We start from the raw sequence: 17,070 nt of genomic DNA on the forward strand, positions 1-17,070 counted from the left end.
AACTACACGAAAAATGTACCTAAGCTACGGAACATACAAATCTTGTATAATAAATAATAAAAACTACTCGAAATCAATGCGATATTTTGAATTAAAACATCTGAATGATGAACGATATCCTTATAGGATCGAATGGTGTATTCGTCTTTATTCTTACCGGTCTTCATGACGAACTTTAGTGAAGGTCTATGCCTTTTGAGTACTTATTAGCTGATATGATGATGAAGAAGAACAACATATTTAAAAGTAATCACAAAAACTTAAACGACTAAGCTTTTTGTAAGTTTATGACTCGTTTAGAACACTCATAGTTTTAACTTGGACTTTGCTAATATATGGAAGCAAAATTTAACTTTTTTTACTATCAATTTAGGTTCTTCCACAAATGATAGATGACCCATAGTTGAAAATGTTGTAAATTAATTAATTAATAAATGTATTTATTAGTAGTAATTCATTAACATATACGTAATAACACATTGTATTATTAACAAATTAATTTAGTTGTTATTGCGTATAATCTATCTTTGCAAAGCGAAACGTTTATATAAGGCGTAATATATCGCCAAAAACTCACGTGTCCCAACACGAGCGCATCCGCGGACCCGACTAACGCGTTCTGGTTAAGCGAATGTGTCAATTATGGAAATGCGAGTAAAACGTATGAAATGTATGCAACGGGGCCGCCAACAAGTGGCTGAGAAGCACGTGAACAATGCCGGCGACAGCTTCCATATTCATAAATCGACGGCGTAGAAAGGGTTAACCGACAATATAATCACGGAAAGGTTTGCGACGATCTATTTTCGGTTACGAATTGTTCCAGTGTGAAATCGACTTAATATAGGCGGTGGTATCGACAGAAATATACGTATAAATAAACAACGACGATGAAGTCTGGTGGACAATCATTTACAAATTCCTCGGATTGGAGGTGGCAGAGCGCTGAGAATATCATCATCATCTTTTCAGCCGTAAAACCTTCTCTGCTAGACATAGACTTCCTATAGGACTGGTATTAAATGACCCGCATTTGGGGTCTTCCAACGACGTCGTCTTTACAAGGGTGGACGCTCATTGTTGCGCTTAAAAGTCCATGGCCTACCTTTCAGAACCTTAAGGCTCTAATGGCCATGTATTCTACGCTATGTGGCGCAGAGAACACCTAGGCTGTATCTCGTCTTCAGTAACTAAGCTAAAGTGTTCCTTCAATAGCCTTAGCACAGACTGTGTACATTAAATTATTCGCAATTGTTAACCCGCCTAGCAATTAAATCACTTGGGCGGACGCTTTTAAAGTTACCAGGCACAAACGCCCCGAAAGAGACCTTGGCTTTGCCTGTTACCCAGTTAGAATTTAGTATTCAGATTCATGGGTCCTTGAAAGGGCCGCACTTGGAGTTGATTGGTTGTCAGGCTTTAGAAGTATGAGATGAAGTCATTGGATTTATTTTAATTTTATTTATTTATTTATTATTATGACAAAATGTTCATCGTTATAAGTTATCCATTAAGGCGATACAGAGATATACTCGTAATAATGTCAGTAGATATACCTACAAGTAAAATTAGACTTATTCATATAAATTAGAAAATGTAGTAAGAAAAGGACCAATATATAGTTACTTCCGCCATGCAATTGCATATTGGTCCTTTTCCTACTTAGGATGGACTTCCGCAAAATAACGCCTGAAAATATTAGATAAAAAAATGTAGAACTGTGAGTTTATATGGGGTTCGCATATCGTAAATAATCGTGTTAAAATGAAAATAAAGAGCATATTTTATATAAATCTGACATCACAGCTGGCAAATTACGAAGGAAAACTTTTTGAACAAACCAATGTATCTAATGTCAAATCCAAAAATTTAAATAATTTCGATCCATGACGTCAGAAGAGAATTTTAGGTAACAATAATGACATGGTAACATTAAAATACTAATAGATTAAATATCCTAAATCAGCTATGATAAAAAGGAAGGTGAAATTTTCATTTAAAACTTCCGGGCATTAGAAAGGCAGGTAATTTTGTCCTAGGTTGTCAAAATTTTAAATTATCTCGGAGATGCACGTGTTTATGACAGATGTTTCAATTTTGTCAAAGGCGTCAAGTCTCGATTGAGAATGAGATGCCAAAATCGCTCAATTATTTTGAAAAAAGCGTCGATTTAACCGTAGTGCAACCACCGTATTCATCTGATTCGGCTCCTTGCGACTTTTGGCTTTTCAGCAAACTCAAAACGCCAGTGTGGGTATACCGTTTTGACACGATTGAGTAAGAAACCGAATCGAAGAAGGTGTCGGAGGTTGTACCGGAAAAAGACTATTCCGATTATTTCAAGGATTGGAAAAAGCGTTGGCAAAAGTTTGTTTTATAAAACGGGAAATACATTGTAGGGTATGAAATTGATTTATAAGAATAAGTAAATAATTAACATTTTATCAACAAATTCACCTTCCCGTTTGATCACAATATTACGTTAGTAAGATTAAGTATAAAATCATAATATGTAACTTGTGAATAAATATGAAAGTTTTACATAATTTCTAAAAGGTTGCTTGCGACTGTTCGTTTATGAAGGTCTAGCCTATTCCATGCTAATCGTGTATTTACATACATAATTAATAAGAGAAATTCTGCTAAATTACAAAATCGACGCCCGATGGATAACATTAAAGTAATCGCGTTGATTGAAATACGGATTTTAAAACTAAACTAGGGCGCGGTAAATCAAGCCGAAAATAAATGAATACAAATGTACGTTTTTTTTCAAATCGCTGATTTGTAAGTCAAGAAAATTGCTTTTGATACACTTGAACAAAGCAAACTAATAGGTGAAAGGTGGAAAGACAGTGACAAGTTATTCTAACAATTTGAAACCGAATCGTAACAATGGATACGTATTGTTCGTATTGAGATAAAGTCTTCTTTAATAATAAAGAGACGTAAAGATATGCTTTTACGAATAACATCTAGAATTTGTTATGTTTGATAACTTGTTAAGACCGCGTCGGCCGCTTGAATGTCAAATCGAGCGCCATTATCTGTTTTACGCAAATGAACCCAATAAAACATCCAAAATTCTTAATGGAACCGATACGCTATCTGGGGTCAGCCTCTCGGTTGCACAACAGAAACCCTTCCGTTACATTTTGTGCGGAGATATAAATGTCACCTTGTTAAGTCGATAAGTCACGCTTGTATATAATGTTTCGATGTTGTTACGCTGCAACGGATGCCCATTTTAGTTTCGTCTTAATTATCAGAGATTTTATTCTAGAATCATCTGTAAATGGGCCTTCCTCCATGGTAACAGCGGTTATAGGTAATATGGAGCTGTTATACAATTAGTAACTTATTTGTTAACAACTGCATATGGTTTAACAATAAACTCCAGTGACATTTCAGTCGTGGGATATTCACTGCTAGACATAGGATCTCCCTATTTATTTCTGATATAACAGGATAATAGCAACCTCCTTACAGCAACTTTCTACTACCTTAATTAAATTGTTAGTCTAACTTGTGGGTGTACCTCTTTTACCTCTATCTTCTACGCTGTAATTGCTGGTCCATATTCTTCACACCAGAATCTTCGGGCTCTAGCACCCATTTGTTCTGCGCACTATATGGCCTGCCAATTCAACTTACTAATCCGTTGGACCACGTCGATTATGGTAAAACCCTCGTACCATGCTGTATTTATTTATAGCTGTATCATCCAAATTACATCATAACAAATGAAGCTTGGTTGTTAGACTATATGTTTTTTTAATTATTGTTTCCTCAATTATTTTGTTATGCATTTTATTATTAAAACTTTTTGTTATATTTAAAAAAAATGAGGAAAACTGTATCACTTGTACAAACCTCATTATGTCAAACTATTGAAACACACTTCCTGCTAAATTTTACACAATTCTTCGAACCAATAATAAAATAAAATATGGTATGATCATTGGAATGGGTTTTTATTTTAACGACTATAAGATACACACTTTTGTTTAAGTTAGTATACATTTAATTTCAGTAGAAGAACCTAGAATTTATATTACAGTCCAGTTGTAAAATTGTTTTTTATATGAGGTTACGCTACTTTGACTATTCGTATATATTCTGTCAATGCTTACTTTTACATTTTAACATTTATAGGTTTTAGTTTAACTTCACCTCAATGATGTCTCTGATATTTATTCTTAGCGCCACCGCAATCGATACATTGTATATTTCATTAAAGTTAGTTTGCTTTTGTTACAACATTCATTCCTTACTAATAGTGTCTTAGAAAATTTTTAGAAGGAAATTAGGGATGTAAAAATTTCCCAATTTACAACCATTTCTACGGGTTGCAGTTTTAAAACAAAAAATATTCTTCCAGATTTATAAAGGCCTGGACGTCGTGACGGCAAAAGCTAGCCAACAGGAGCGCCAGATGATCCGCCACCACCTGTTAGATCTCCTAGAGCCACATCAGATGTTCACCGTCGTCGACTTTCGTAACAGAGCTCTTAAGATAGTATCCTTTTTATGAAAACTTGTCTCTTTATGTCGCATGTTTCTATTTCCTGTATTTAACTTATTGAATTGTTAAGTTATAATTTTAACATCGCAAAAATCTATTTCAAGTATAAGACTAATTGGATTATTTATAAATCGAACACACAACGCGGTCACCTTTGAAAGGCTAAGTCAGGTTTCGGCGTTGGTCATTTACCGCGTAATCGGATTACAGCCACCATTATGTCTGCACGTCTACTAATTGCCCCAAATTTTAATATTACCGCTACAACTTTACATTAACATGAATTGAATATGTATAGGTTATTAATAAGTATTTATCCACAGCTGCCGATTCGGTGCAAAAGTTTTTACGAGTTTCGTACACTGACAAAGAGTGTTTTAATAAATAAGTGAATGCGTTTAACGGTTAAAATGAATCTCAAAATTCCTAATGAATTTTGACTTGTAACATCTGTAGAATCGTCAATGCTGTGCGAAATATTTCTCTCATTGGTCATGTCATGAATTCCAGAAAAATTTAATTTCATAGAAACTTGAATCGAATTGAGCTCCACTATCATACCACTTCGACTGAAAATAAAGTTACGAAGGTTACAAACACTACTCAAACTTATTTCCAACTTAATGTTGTTTTAAAAAAGTTACAAAGGAATAAGATTTTTTATCACTCTTAGTTTGATAAGTTTATTTGTTACAGACAGTATCGTGAACTCTTGATATGATTTTTATCTTAGTGTTATAATCATTCACTTAGATTAATAAATGGCGTTGATCTTCCTTAATGACATTCAGATAAAAAATCTCATAGAGCAAGGAAAAATTCCTATAGTTGTAGGTGGTACAAATTATTACATCGAATCAATCGTATACCAAATACTGGTAGAAGATATGAATGATACAGAAGCTCTTTTGTGGGATACCAGTAAGAGGAAGAGGAATTTCGCAGATGAATATAAAGGTGAAGATGATGACACTAAGAAGATTGTAAAGTGTAATGAAAATGATGAAAATGAAACAGTCTCAGAATGCCGTGAAATGAACATAGCTGAAGAAGGTTGTGTCGATAAGGATAAATTAAAAGAAGACGTTGATAATGAAAGTAAATTTACTAATGAGGAGATACATGCAAAACTCAAGGCAATAGATCCTGTTATGGCTTCTAGATTACATCCGAATAACAGAAGAAAAGTTTTAAGGTAAGTGTATTAGTAACTTGTACTTGTTTTGAACATACCACATGCTTATCATATTGTTCACTATACTGTTTATGACTCTTACCATTTTTCTCAATAGATTTATAATGTATTTCTGCGACCATCATACATTTAAGCATCTAAATCACAGTAACTAGACTTGATTATTTCTTTGAAAATAATGAAAGTTTTACTTACTACTGTGATCGAAAAGTAAACTGAGATTGTATTTTAAAACTTCCAGGCAGGTAGGAGGCAGGTAATTTTTTTTTCCTATATTGGTTGGACTGTCTATAACATTTGCAAAGCATCTATTTGACAAAAGTTTGATTATCATTTGTCTCAGCTCAAGAATGAAGGATGTTTTGTATTCCGAATCGCTTAATTTTTTGGAAAAAAGCGTCAAAAACTCGGTTCACATTGTTCCGCAACATCCGTATTCGCCTGATTTGCCTCCGTGCGACTTCTGGCTATTCAGCAAATAAAGAAGGCTAATGCGGGAACGCTATTTTGTCACAATTGAGCAGATAAAAACCAAATCGAAGCAATCTTGAAGGTTTTACTGGAAAATGATTATGACCACTATTTAGAGGACTAAAAAAAGCGTTGGGAAAAGTGCGTTTTATTGGACGGAAATTACTAAAGGAGATGAAATTAAATTAAAAAAAATAATTAACATTTTACTAAAAATTCATCTCACTTTTTATTACATTATTACATTTTGGATAATGTATCGCAAATGACTTTGCAAAGATATACTTTTACTACATGTCCCTAGACAAAGGTTATTCGAAAGAAGAACTCGAATATATTTTGAAGACACTAGCAGTTCGTTTGTTTAATAATAATCAAATTTAGTTTGCAAGTAATGATTATCAAACAAGGTTTTGAAACATAAAATTCAAATCTATGCGGTCCTTGCTATTTTGTACTCTTGAGACTTAACATGGTATGTCTTACTTGATTGCTGCGTGATATAGTTTGGCAGCATTAATATCGCCTCCATTGAAAGTCACCTAGATAAACTCTTAAAGTAACTTGTTACTAGCTAATAAATTTACTTAACAATCATATACCACCTGTAATGGAAGTTTATAATGATTAATATTAATATCCGCGCCATCGACGTCATTCCTATTATTTACGAGTACATTGAATTTTCCGGTTGTTACAATAAGTTGTCCTCACGATACACAGATATCGTGACGGCTGATGTTTTCATGTTCGTATAAACGTTTAATATATTGACGTAAAATCAATGTGTGGACTCTATTTATTCCATATAATTTATTAGATATTTATCTGAGGACTTATTTAAATTGTTTAATAGGTTAATGAAGTCGTTTAAACTAACAGAGTGTTTTATAATACAAATGCAAACATACATTTCGTCTTTACTTTAAAACAAGTATTTTTTATTTAAGGCTGTATAAGTTTCATAACTTAAGGTGTTATTCACACTATTTTAATATTAGTAAATATATAATTAATAAACATATAATTACGGATTAGTATATCAAATATTTTTTCAAACTAGGTTTAGGTTTGTATGTAAACACATTTATAGTTGATCCGACTTTTAATTTCAATTTTTTTTCAACATAGTGCTCGCCATGGTTATCTGTTATCCAAATCGATTAATAAATAGAATTAATTAATTCATGTCAGTCCATAGACGTACATTGCAAAGCCTAGGCCTCTCCCAAAAATCTCCATATGGACTGGTGTTACTCTTTCCGTAAATTTATAACAGACCATTTCAAAAATATACGCAGAATTTTATTCACTTTACTCACCCTTCTTATGTTTCCATACTATGGTTGTCCGTATAATATTGCCTAGAGTGATGATGTTAGAAAAAAAATTAAAATACACAGACCATCAAAATCTGTCAGTCATGTCTTTTTTAATTTAAATCACTAATTTTGATATTTAGAACAAAATTCGAATACAGGACAGTTTCGTAAGACTTTACATTCGACTTTCGGTATAAGAGATTGTTACATTTCTATAAATTACTAGCTGACGTGATGTTAGCTGAAAACGTTGTTTTACCATATTTTTTTAGAATACAAAATAATAAATAATTTATTGTAAGCCTGTGAATATGTATTAATATTACCTTTAAAAAAAGGGTTTGATAGTAGAAGAGCAAAATTTAGAGTTTAATTTTTTTTTATGCCGAATCCAATGAAAATTTAAAAAATTGTCCGAAAAAATTAACTGGGGTGGGCAACCCTCATCACTTATATATATATATATATATATACATATATATATATATATATATATATATATACATATATATATATATATATATATATATATATATATATAAAGCACCAAGTATAAGTGCTTGAACCATTCTTTCTTTATTTACTAGTGAATTTCAAATATATCTATAACAGTTATCTCTTAATATTGAAATTAATTATTTCTTTATCTGACGATAGGTTCATCATTTGGATATAGAAATCATATATATTTTAATCATGAAATCATATATATACATATATATACATATAGATTACTATGTGTTTCCCTCCTTGATATTTCGGTTCAGTGTTATTAATACATTTTAAACTAAAATTAGTATAATTTCGATAATTACAACAAAGTTTTAAAGAATCCTGAACTCCAGTTTACGTAACTTCTATCTTTTAAAATTACTTTTTAACAATCAGGCGTATCTACTCTACAAAAATCAACGAAATATATATTTCTCGGACGATCAATTACCCGAATTACCGTAACACAAACTATGTTCAAAAATCTAGTTATACGCATTATGAATGAACGTATCGTCCCGTTCTGTTACTTGTCGCTAATAACCTTAGCCAAACTTAAATTTAACAATCGTATTATTATATTTTGAACTCTACAACTAGGTAATAAGGAAATCGCGGCCGCATTTGTTATTACGATCATCGGTGTCTTATCTAAGGCAAGTAAAAGTACTTCAAATAAAATATTCCTCGACCCTATTAACCCTTTACACTTGTTTCCTGTTAGATAGGAGACCGTTTTGTTCACAAATCATTGCCATGTACTGTTCGTTGTTTTTTTTTATTTGTATTCAATCATTCAGAGTTATTTTGTTTTAGGGGTGAATGTATAGGTTTTTTATCAGCAAATTATCTATACATTCTCCCCTTTATTGCTTTTACTAACTATTTCTTATCATCCTGTATACTATAAAACATCAGAAATGCTTCAAGCCAATAACTTCTTGCTGTACAGTCTGCTGTGACAGATAGTAAACCATAATTAAATTTAAAATATAGTAATTCGAATTTTGAAACGCTGTTTTTTTTTTCAGAAATAATAAATATCGTAATGATAATATACCAAAATATTATCATTACATTATTTATTATTTCTGAAACTGTTAATTTTTGTGTAGTACGTTCTCCTTTAAAGTTGTTACATCTGTTACTGATTAGCCTATGTATGTAAACATATTTAATTAAATTATTAAAATAAAAAAGTGGAGGAGATACGTTCGCGAATTTGGTTATTAGTTAAAATACTAATGTATGTGATACATTACGTCATGCGTTTATTTTAATTTGCCGACAATCTTCTTTAAACAGTGTTTGATGCGACCAATGAAAATGAATAAAGTCGACGAAACGTCGCTGGAACTCGTTCACGTGATTAACATAAACATCAAAATGTAAGGCCGTATCGCATGATGACATAAAGGGGCGACCGTCGGAACTTGGTCTTCCTCCTCGCGCGGCCCTCCACTGAAATTGACTATCTAGGGGTTAATGTATGAATGGCGGCGGACCAGCTTAGGCTGGTCGATTTAACTTCCGCGGGTCTCTGACCGCTGCCAAGGATTTCGTAGATATGGCTATGTGTGCGTGCCGTGTGACCTTGGCTTTTCTAGCCGTGATTAAAGGGACCATGCTTTATTTTATTTAACAGACAATTCCTAAAAAAAATTGAACGGCACTATTACAAATAGTGTTATAATATATTTCAAATTCTTTTTTAAAGCCGTTTCAAGCGATAGCACGTCCCACAAAGATCGCCTCAATGACCAGCTGAGGAGATTCGGTCGGAAATTCAATTGCTCTATTTAAATGAAGTTAACAAACTTTCATGTATATATTATTATATCAACTCTGAAAATGAGTCAACAAATCAAATTCCACATATTTCGATTAAATAAAAAGTCTTGATTTTTCAATAGGATTTATTTTAAAATATATTTCAAGCGTGACAGTTAAAATAAGATAATCTTCACGGCACTCAAGACCCATCTGGACTGGTAATAGAGTACAGTCAGATACTAGAGCTGCGCTTTTGGATGACCACTAAACGTGTTCTCTCACTTTTCGACATTTGTTAGTCTAAACTGTAGCCTTCTATAACTTGCAATATACCCATTATCGTGGTAGCCTATAGGCACGGCTGCTGCAAGGAATAGGCCCTTATTATCGCCACAATTACGAGTCTCAAGCTAGATACATCCAACGACCTATGTCGCCCGTCTATGTAGTGTGGAGTCTTCCCGAGATTCGTCTATTGGATGTGATCCCTACTCAAAAACCTTCCGGCACCTTTGCCATTTCAGACGAACAATTAATTCGTCGAGCTAATTCGGTGACCTTCTACTGAGAATGCCCTCATTTCTGAATCGATCTCTCAAAGAAATTAATGCATAAAACACGTAAAATATAATCCAAATTTCGCAACGTAACTGTGTCCCAAATTATTCTTTCAAACATGGGGTCACTCTACGCAACATCGCGGACGCCCCGCTCCCCTCCCGATATCCCCGAATTATTTATCGCGATCATTACATAGCGAAACCCTATAGCCGCCCGCGCGCGCCTCCAAACTAGAATCGTAATATTACTATGTGTAAATATTTGCCAGAGTCCACCGGTTTTTTCCGTTTTCCCGCTCAGTCGGACTTTGTACCGTCGTCAAAGGGTTCGCATTCGAGCGGGAATTTTATCGCACTCGTGAGACATGACGTCATCACTTGCGAATTTTTTTTAATTTTGATTATAGGACAGCATGTAATATCGGTATAAAAATTGTATAGTTTCTTTTTAATATAATTTTTACTGTACGTAGCTATACAGAGCGAATTATTATAAATGTATAAGTTTTAAATAGGTGAATTTACAGCTCATTTACGGTCAATTAATAGCGTAATGAAGTAAAGAATAAGAGATGGCCTTTGAATAATTCTGTTTACAATCTCACTTTGTACTAACAGAAGTTATTGGCTTGTCATATTTCAATAAAATTTGTTAGATATTTTAGAGTAACATTATGTATACAATAATTGAAAACAGGAGTAAAGGCGTTAATTTTTTTTCTGAGGCTTTTATATCAATAACCAATCATTCTGTACACATGGAAAATGAATTGTCGTAAAATGAATATTCTTCTCATCTATGGAATGTGCGCAATATTGATTTATATTGTAATGAATATCCTTAAAGCCATCCTGGTGGTTCCATTTGACATCTTTTCTGTCGTAATAGAGCCTGATGTTCTAGTCTGTTCCTCCCAGGTCTATGGCATTTATGATCAGCCTAGGTGTCATACTGTTCTGAACAAAATTTAGATTTGGCAGACGTTAGTTTGGCAACGATGTATAAACTAAATAATAATAAAAGTTACTAAAGATATACAAACATACATTTCGTTAAATTTCATCGATAAAACTTTGAACTTTGTTAGTGAAGTTATTTTAATTTCTTAACAATATTTTATTCAAGTTATCTTAGCTGTAAGCTATCTATTATAAAATAATAATGGTGTATATTGTTTTATAGTCTTATCTATAGTATCTAACCTAGGTCAAGCCTGTTTTAATTCATGTTATGGTCTGTGGAAGTTTAAATAATATCTCGTTAAACAATGTCGAAGCGTGGTCTTAGACGTCGCTCTTTGTATGTACCTTTACTAAAATTCTATAAGCGTGGATGTACGTCAAAACTACGCAATAGTTGTGTACGACCAAGGCCGCGGGGCTGCGAAGTCAGACGTCCCTCGTGCGTTTTATTATTTCATTCTGTATGTAAATGCTTAAATCATAATATATTGTTACATAACTCCGCGCCAATGGACCGAGATAAGTGTCACGGAGGTTTAGGGTTCCCTATCCTTTTTTATTTAAAAATTTATCAAAATCTCCCGAAGATACCTATGGGGGATATACCATAATCGCCACGCTTGGCAGGCGGGTTGGCGATCGCAATGTGATATTATACAACGCAGAGGACGCCCATCCTCTGGAAACTTGTTCCTGAGATGTGGCAGTCAGTTATATAAAATTGTATTCCGGGGATCAAACCCGCGACCTATCTTTGCAAGTCTCAGTCCTCTACCGCTGGACTAACACGGCTCGTATCAAGACACTCGAATTATAAACAGTGTTGGCGATGTAGTCGTCAACTTTGACAGCATTGGCAAATTACGTAAATTGATTCTAGACCTGTTTTCAAGAGAATAATTAACTTTATATTTATTTAATATTTGTTTTTAAATTGCGTCGTTATGTTTTCTGTGGATCTGGAACTAACCTGTGAAAGGTTGTAGCGCTCATATAAATTTACATATATCATGTAAGTTTATGTTATGGCGTAAAAATACATTAGTGTTAACAGTTGTTGAGGCAGCCTTTAAAATAATAAAAGAGGAGATACTCGAAATGAAGATCTAACATGGCAACACTAAAACTCACCTGTCAAGATGAGTGTTATTGTATGTTAGTTAAAAAAAATTTAAACAAAGCTACAGAACCCGTATCACAATAAGCGCGATTCGCGCCTCCAGTCGTTTTTTTTACTTTCCTTTTATTTCATCTCAACTCATCAAGCAGTCCGTAAGAGGAAATCTATTCGAGATGCTAATAAATTCTCCGATAGCGCCCATCGAGAAATGCCGGAGTTGCTATGTGGGAAAAAATAGGGTACAGTAATATGAAGGCGACAGGGAGTCTGGCCTTTATTTCCCACATTTCGACGCCGGTGGTAGCGGAGGGGGAGGGGTCGGCAGGATGTTAACGGCGGAACGGCATCGCAAATAAACGGAATTCCCTTAAGTTCCTCTCGATATTCGTGTACTAAAATTAATTAGTACTAATTGCTTTGATATTACTTAATGCCGCATAAACACTTGATTAGTTATTATCTAATTGAGCAGAAAAGTATGCTACATTAAATCTGGCTGATTTAGATGGGTAGTTTCGTACTTTGTGCCTATTTGTAAAAATGTAACCTTGTAATTCTGGAACGAAAATCTTTCTTTGCCTAACACAGTTTGAAATAACACTGTAGTATTATCCATGTATACCGCAAATTAGAAACTTATTCTTTATTGGATAAACTTAGTATACTTTTTGGTGTTTTAATCTAGTTGTTGGTTTTTTTGTAACTCACTGCTACATAACGGGTTGTTTTGGCGTACTTACGGCATACACTAATGATACACGTATCATCATTAGCGTTTCTTTTCTATGACATCGACACCTGGTCATAAGGCTCCACAGGTTCACAATAGTCCTACGTTCTGCTCCACAAGGCTTTAAAAGAGGCCTCTTTTCTAAGCGCTATATAGTCTGCCCACTGCTATACTTGCCAATGTACTGGACTTTGTTGGTTATATTTGTCCTTCTACGCAAGGAAGCCAATTATAGTCTAAAGCAGTTTGGTCAGCAAGTGAAGGCAAATACAAGTCTATATTTTTGTTTCTTTTTTGTCTTTCCTCGTACCCTTAATTTGTTGGGATCAGGGTCTTTGTTTACAAAATAAGTTTTTCATTTATTTGGTCTTTATTCTTCACTCGCTTTTATACTTATCAATTTCTTTTATTCTTACCTTTTATCCTCCACAATATCTTGCATTTTTTTTGTTTTTTTTTCATTCTTTCTTGCTTTCATCGCCTTCCTTTCATCATTTTACTCTTAGGTGACTAGGTACATTTTTTTACTCTTTATTTTATTACTTATTTATTCTTTTTTTACATTACAGTTTTCTTTTTTTGAGTTTTTATTTTTTAATACAATACTACACTTACTTGTCTATTATTCTATTATTATTTGACTAGGTCTTTTATATGTGTAGTTTATTTTATATTTGGTTTTCAAGTCTATATTAGAGTATGCAAAATTTACTAGACTGTTTTATTATGATTACATTTTTCTATCATTACACCTTTAGGATTTCCATTTTTGGATATAGATATCCCCCATATATTTCCACTAGCATCTACTTTGAGCTTGCCGCTTCGTGGTCTTGCTCTGAAAATCTCAAAGACCAGCGGCCATCTGTTCTCGTCTACAAATGTGCGTAAATCAGTACGTGTGAAAAGTCTCTAAAGGTAAATGTTAATTAAGCGAATCAGTCACAGGTGTTCATCTTAATAACGATCCATATGAATATGTATATGTAATTAATTTGACGAATTTGACTATTAAACAGGCTATCGACAAACCGTCAAAGGTTAATTGATGTATTAGCCTTTAAACTAATTTAGGGCTGTGATTACTTTAAAGAACATGGCCAGTATCTGTGTGTGTTTACGTTCTTGGTATTATAAATTTCCCCAAAGATTTTAACAGAAAAGTTACAGTGATACACTACTGTGATCAAAGACGTGGAATTGTCATTAAAAACCGACGATTGCCACATTTAAAAAATCAAAAACTTGGTGCCGGACAATCTTCAATTGACAATAAAAAAACTTCGCTGATTGTGTTGGAATATCATTTTGCTCAGTCCAAATCATTTGGAAGGATGTTTTTTGTCTCAAACTCGTAAAATTTAGATTGGTCGATATCATACTGCATTGGTTCCTTGCGACTCATGTCACCGTATTTGCCTGATTTGGCTTCGTCCAACTCCTGGCTATCTCAGCAAACTCAGAAGGCCAATGCGAGGACGACGTGTTGACACGATTAAGAAGATGAAAATATATTCGTAGAAGGTCTTGAAGGCTATACCGGAAAAAGGTTTTTCCGGCTGTTTTGAAGACTGGAAAAAGCGTTGGCATAAGACGTTTTAACGAACGGGGATACTTTGGAGGGTATTAAAATTGATTTGGCACTCTATATAAAGAATTTACGTTTTATAAACAAAATCACCTTACTTTTTGTACACAGTATTATATTGGTAATGTTTTTTTTGCAAGGAGCTTGTGAGAGAACCTAGTTTAAGACTGTCATTATGTAAGGTGATTAGTTTTATGTGTAAAAGATTTAAAAGGATGAAGGTATAGCTCATGTTATGTCAATTAAAGAATAAAAAAAAAGTTTCCAGAAACAACAATTGTTGAAGATAGTGATATACAAACATTGGGAAGAGTAGTTTTTTTTTTTAATTACTGACAGTGCCTTTAGCATTGACTATATATTCAACAGTGAATATTATTATAAATCGATTATTTAAAACAAATTACGATAAAATAATTTCTTTTTATGCATCTACGCAAACAATAAGTTTATAAATGTGTGAATGTAAATAGAAATGAGTGTCAATACAAAATATCAATTAAATTATCTGTTTTATCTTCTACAGAAGTATTTTGTTATAAATATTTATGTTACATTTTTCATTCAATAACATTTTAAGTTTTTTAAAAAAAAAATTGTGTATATAGGTAACTGGAAAGAAACTAGTCATGTAGTTTACCTGATATCAGATGTTATTGGTTTACGAAAGATCTGTTTACTAGTATATGTTTATTATTCTTGTCAAAGTAATTAATGTATTTAAAGGTTTTTATTAAATTAGTAAAACTGAAAGAAACTATTTTGTGTTTAATGTCAGTATTCAACGAAATGACGACAATGATGATAATCGCCACGCTTGGTAGACGGGTTGGTTATCTAAATGTAGTGTTATTTATTACTACTATTGTAAGCAGAGGACGCTGCTGCCCATCCTTTGAAAACTTTTGAATAATGGCAATCCTATGTAATTAATGCACAAAGTGTGAACTAGATATGACTGTATTCCAGGAATCGAACTCGCGACCTATGATCGCAAGTCAGTCTTTACCTCTGGGCCACCACTGTTCAAGGATCTATCAGTGTACTTTGTTTTACTACCTAATTTCAATGATGTATTTAAAAACAACATCTTAGTTAAGTGTAAATAAGTAGTGCATATAAATCGGCAGCCATCTGTTGGAATGCAATCCTCCAGAAGTAATTCCAGTCCATCATACTTTTCCACTCTTATTAATTGAACCATATTTGTCGCCTTGTCTTTCATAGCATCGTCATTCAGGATTCGAGGATCCGAATAAATTAAAATTACATTGCCAGTCCTGTAGCATTCCTTATGAGTGGTCTTCTCAATTGCACATCCCATCAGTTGGAGCGGTGAGCCAGCGTTGGATCACCCACCACGTGGTCCGGCTTACGTCACCTCAACAATAAGGAAGTGTATTCAATTGTACTCGCGTATGAAAGAGCGATTCTGCAACCAGTAACATGTTTGTCCTTATCATTTTTTGCCAAATAAATATCTGTCTACCAGTAAGAGACAAATAGATTATTTACATAACGTCTCTTCAATCCTGTAAGTTTAATGCTTACTAACACTAGAAAGTTCATATAAAAGACGATAAATCCAATGAGTTAATCGTAATATGTATTTACATGATTTCAAATAATATGATGAAGAAATAGTCCAGTAGTGTTTTTGGTAAACTTTTAACACAAAACAGTTTCGGAGAATTTTCCAATATTCAAATAACAGACTAATAACGTTTTGAAAGATCCAAACGCTCCTGCGATTATAGCTTATCGTGTGTCCCGCCGTGCGAGTTGTTATTTCGTCATCACCATCATCATCACTCCAGTGATAGAACCTTCATATGTGACATCATATAGCTTCCACATAGCCCTGCTTCAAGCGTCTACCGACTACTTTAAAAGTGTAGTTGCTTATACCTAAATATAAAGAATTACATTTATTCGTCCTTAATAATTTTTTTTTAATAATGATGCGATTTTAAAACGCCGTCTCGTCGATAAACAATTATTAATATTATTACCAGCCTTATTTAACGGGGGGATTTTACAATCAAAAAATAAAGAAATAAAATGAATAAATGTAAATATAGTCTTCAGGAGAGAAGACAATAAAAGTGAAGCCATGCATGTATGAAAAAGAATGGGAAGGAATGGAATATAATGTGAAGTGAAGGAAGGAGAATGAATGAATGATATTAAGAAGGGTGTAAGATGTGAATGAAAATTAATTATCGTTAAATAGATCCGGTGGACGCGGCGAGGATAGGCTCTCCACTAAGTGGATCGACGACTTGATTAAGATCGCACGAAGTCGCTGGTTGCGGGCAGCGCAGGACCTGT

The 17,070-nt window shown here is 33.5% G+C and overlaps 1 protein-coding gene across 1 annotated transcript in view; it reads left to right on the forward strand.

Moving 5' to 3' along the window:
- LOC137919187 (tRNA dimethylallyltransferase) overlaps positions 1–17,070 on the forward strand; it is a 321,190-nt gene that overhangs the window by 142,758 nt on the left and 161,362 nt on the right. The window contains exons 2-3 of the mRNA XM_068762181.1: positions 4,382–4,519; positions 5,317–5,720. Coding sequence (XP_068618282.1) covers positions 4,382–4,519; positions 5,317–5,720 — 542 coding nt within the window. The remainder of the gene's footprint in view (positions 1–4,381; positions 4,520–5,316; positions 5,721–17,070) is intronic.

The sequence above is a fragment of the Battus philenor genome, unplaced genomic scaffold (assembly GCF_028537555.1).
Source record: "Battus philenor isolate CCGP_79_NKW_IND1 unplaced genomic scaffold, ilBatPhil1.0.hap1 SCAF_16, whole genome shotgun sequence".
In the NCBI taxonomy this organism is placed as follows: domain Eukaryota; kingdom Metazoa; phylum Arthropoda; class Insecta; order Lepidoptera; family Papilionidae; genus Battus; species Battus philenor.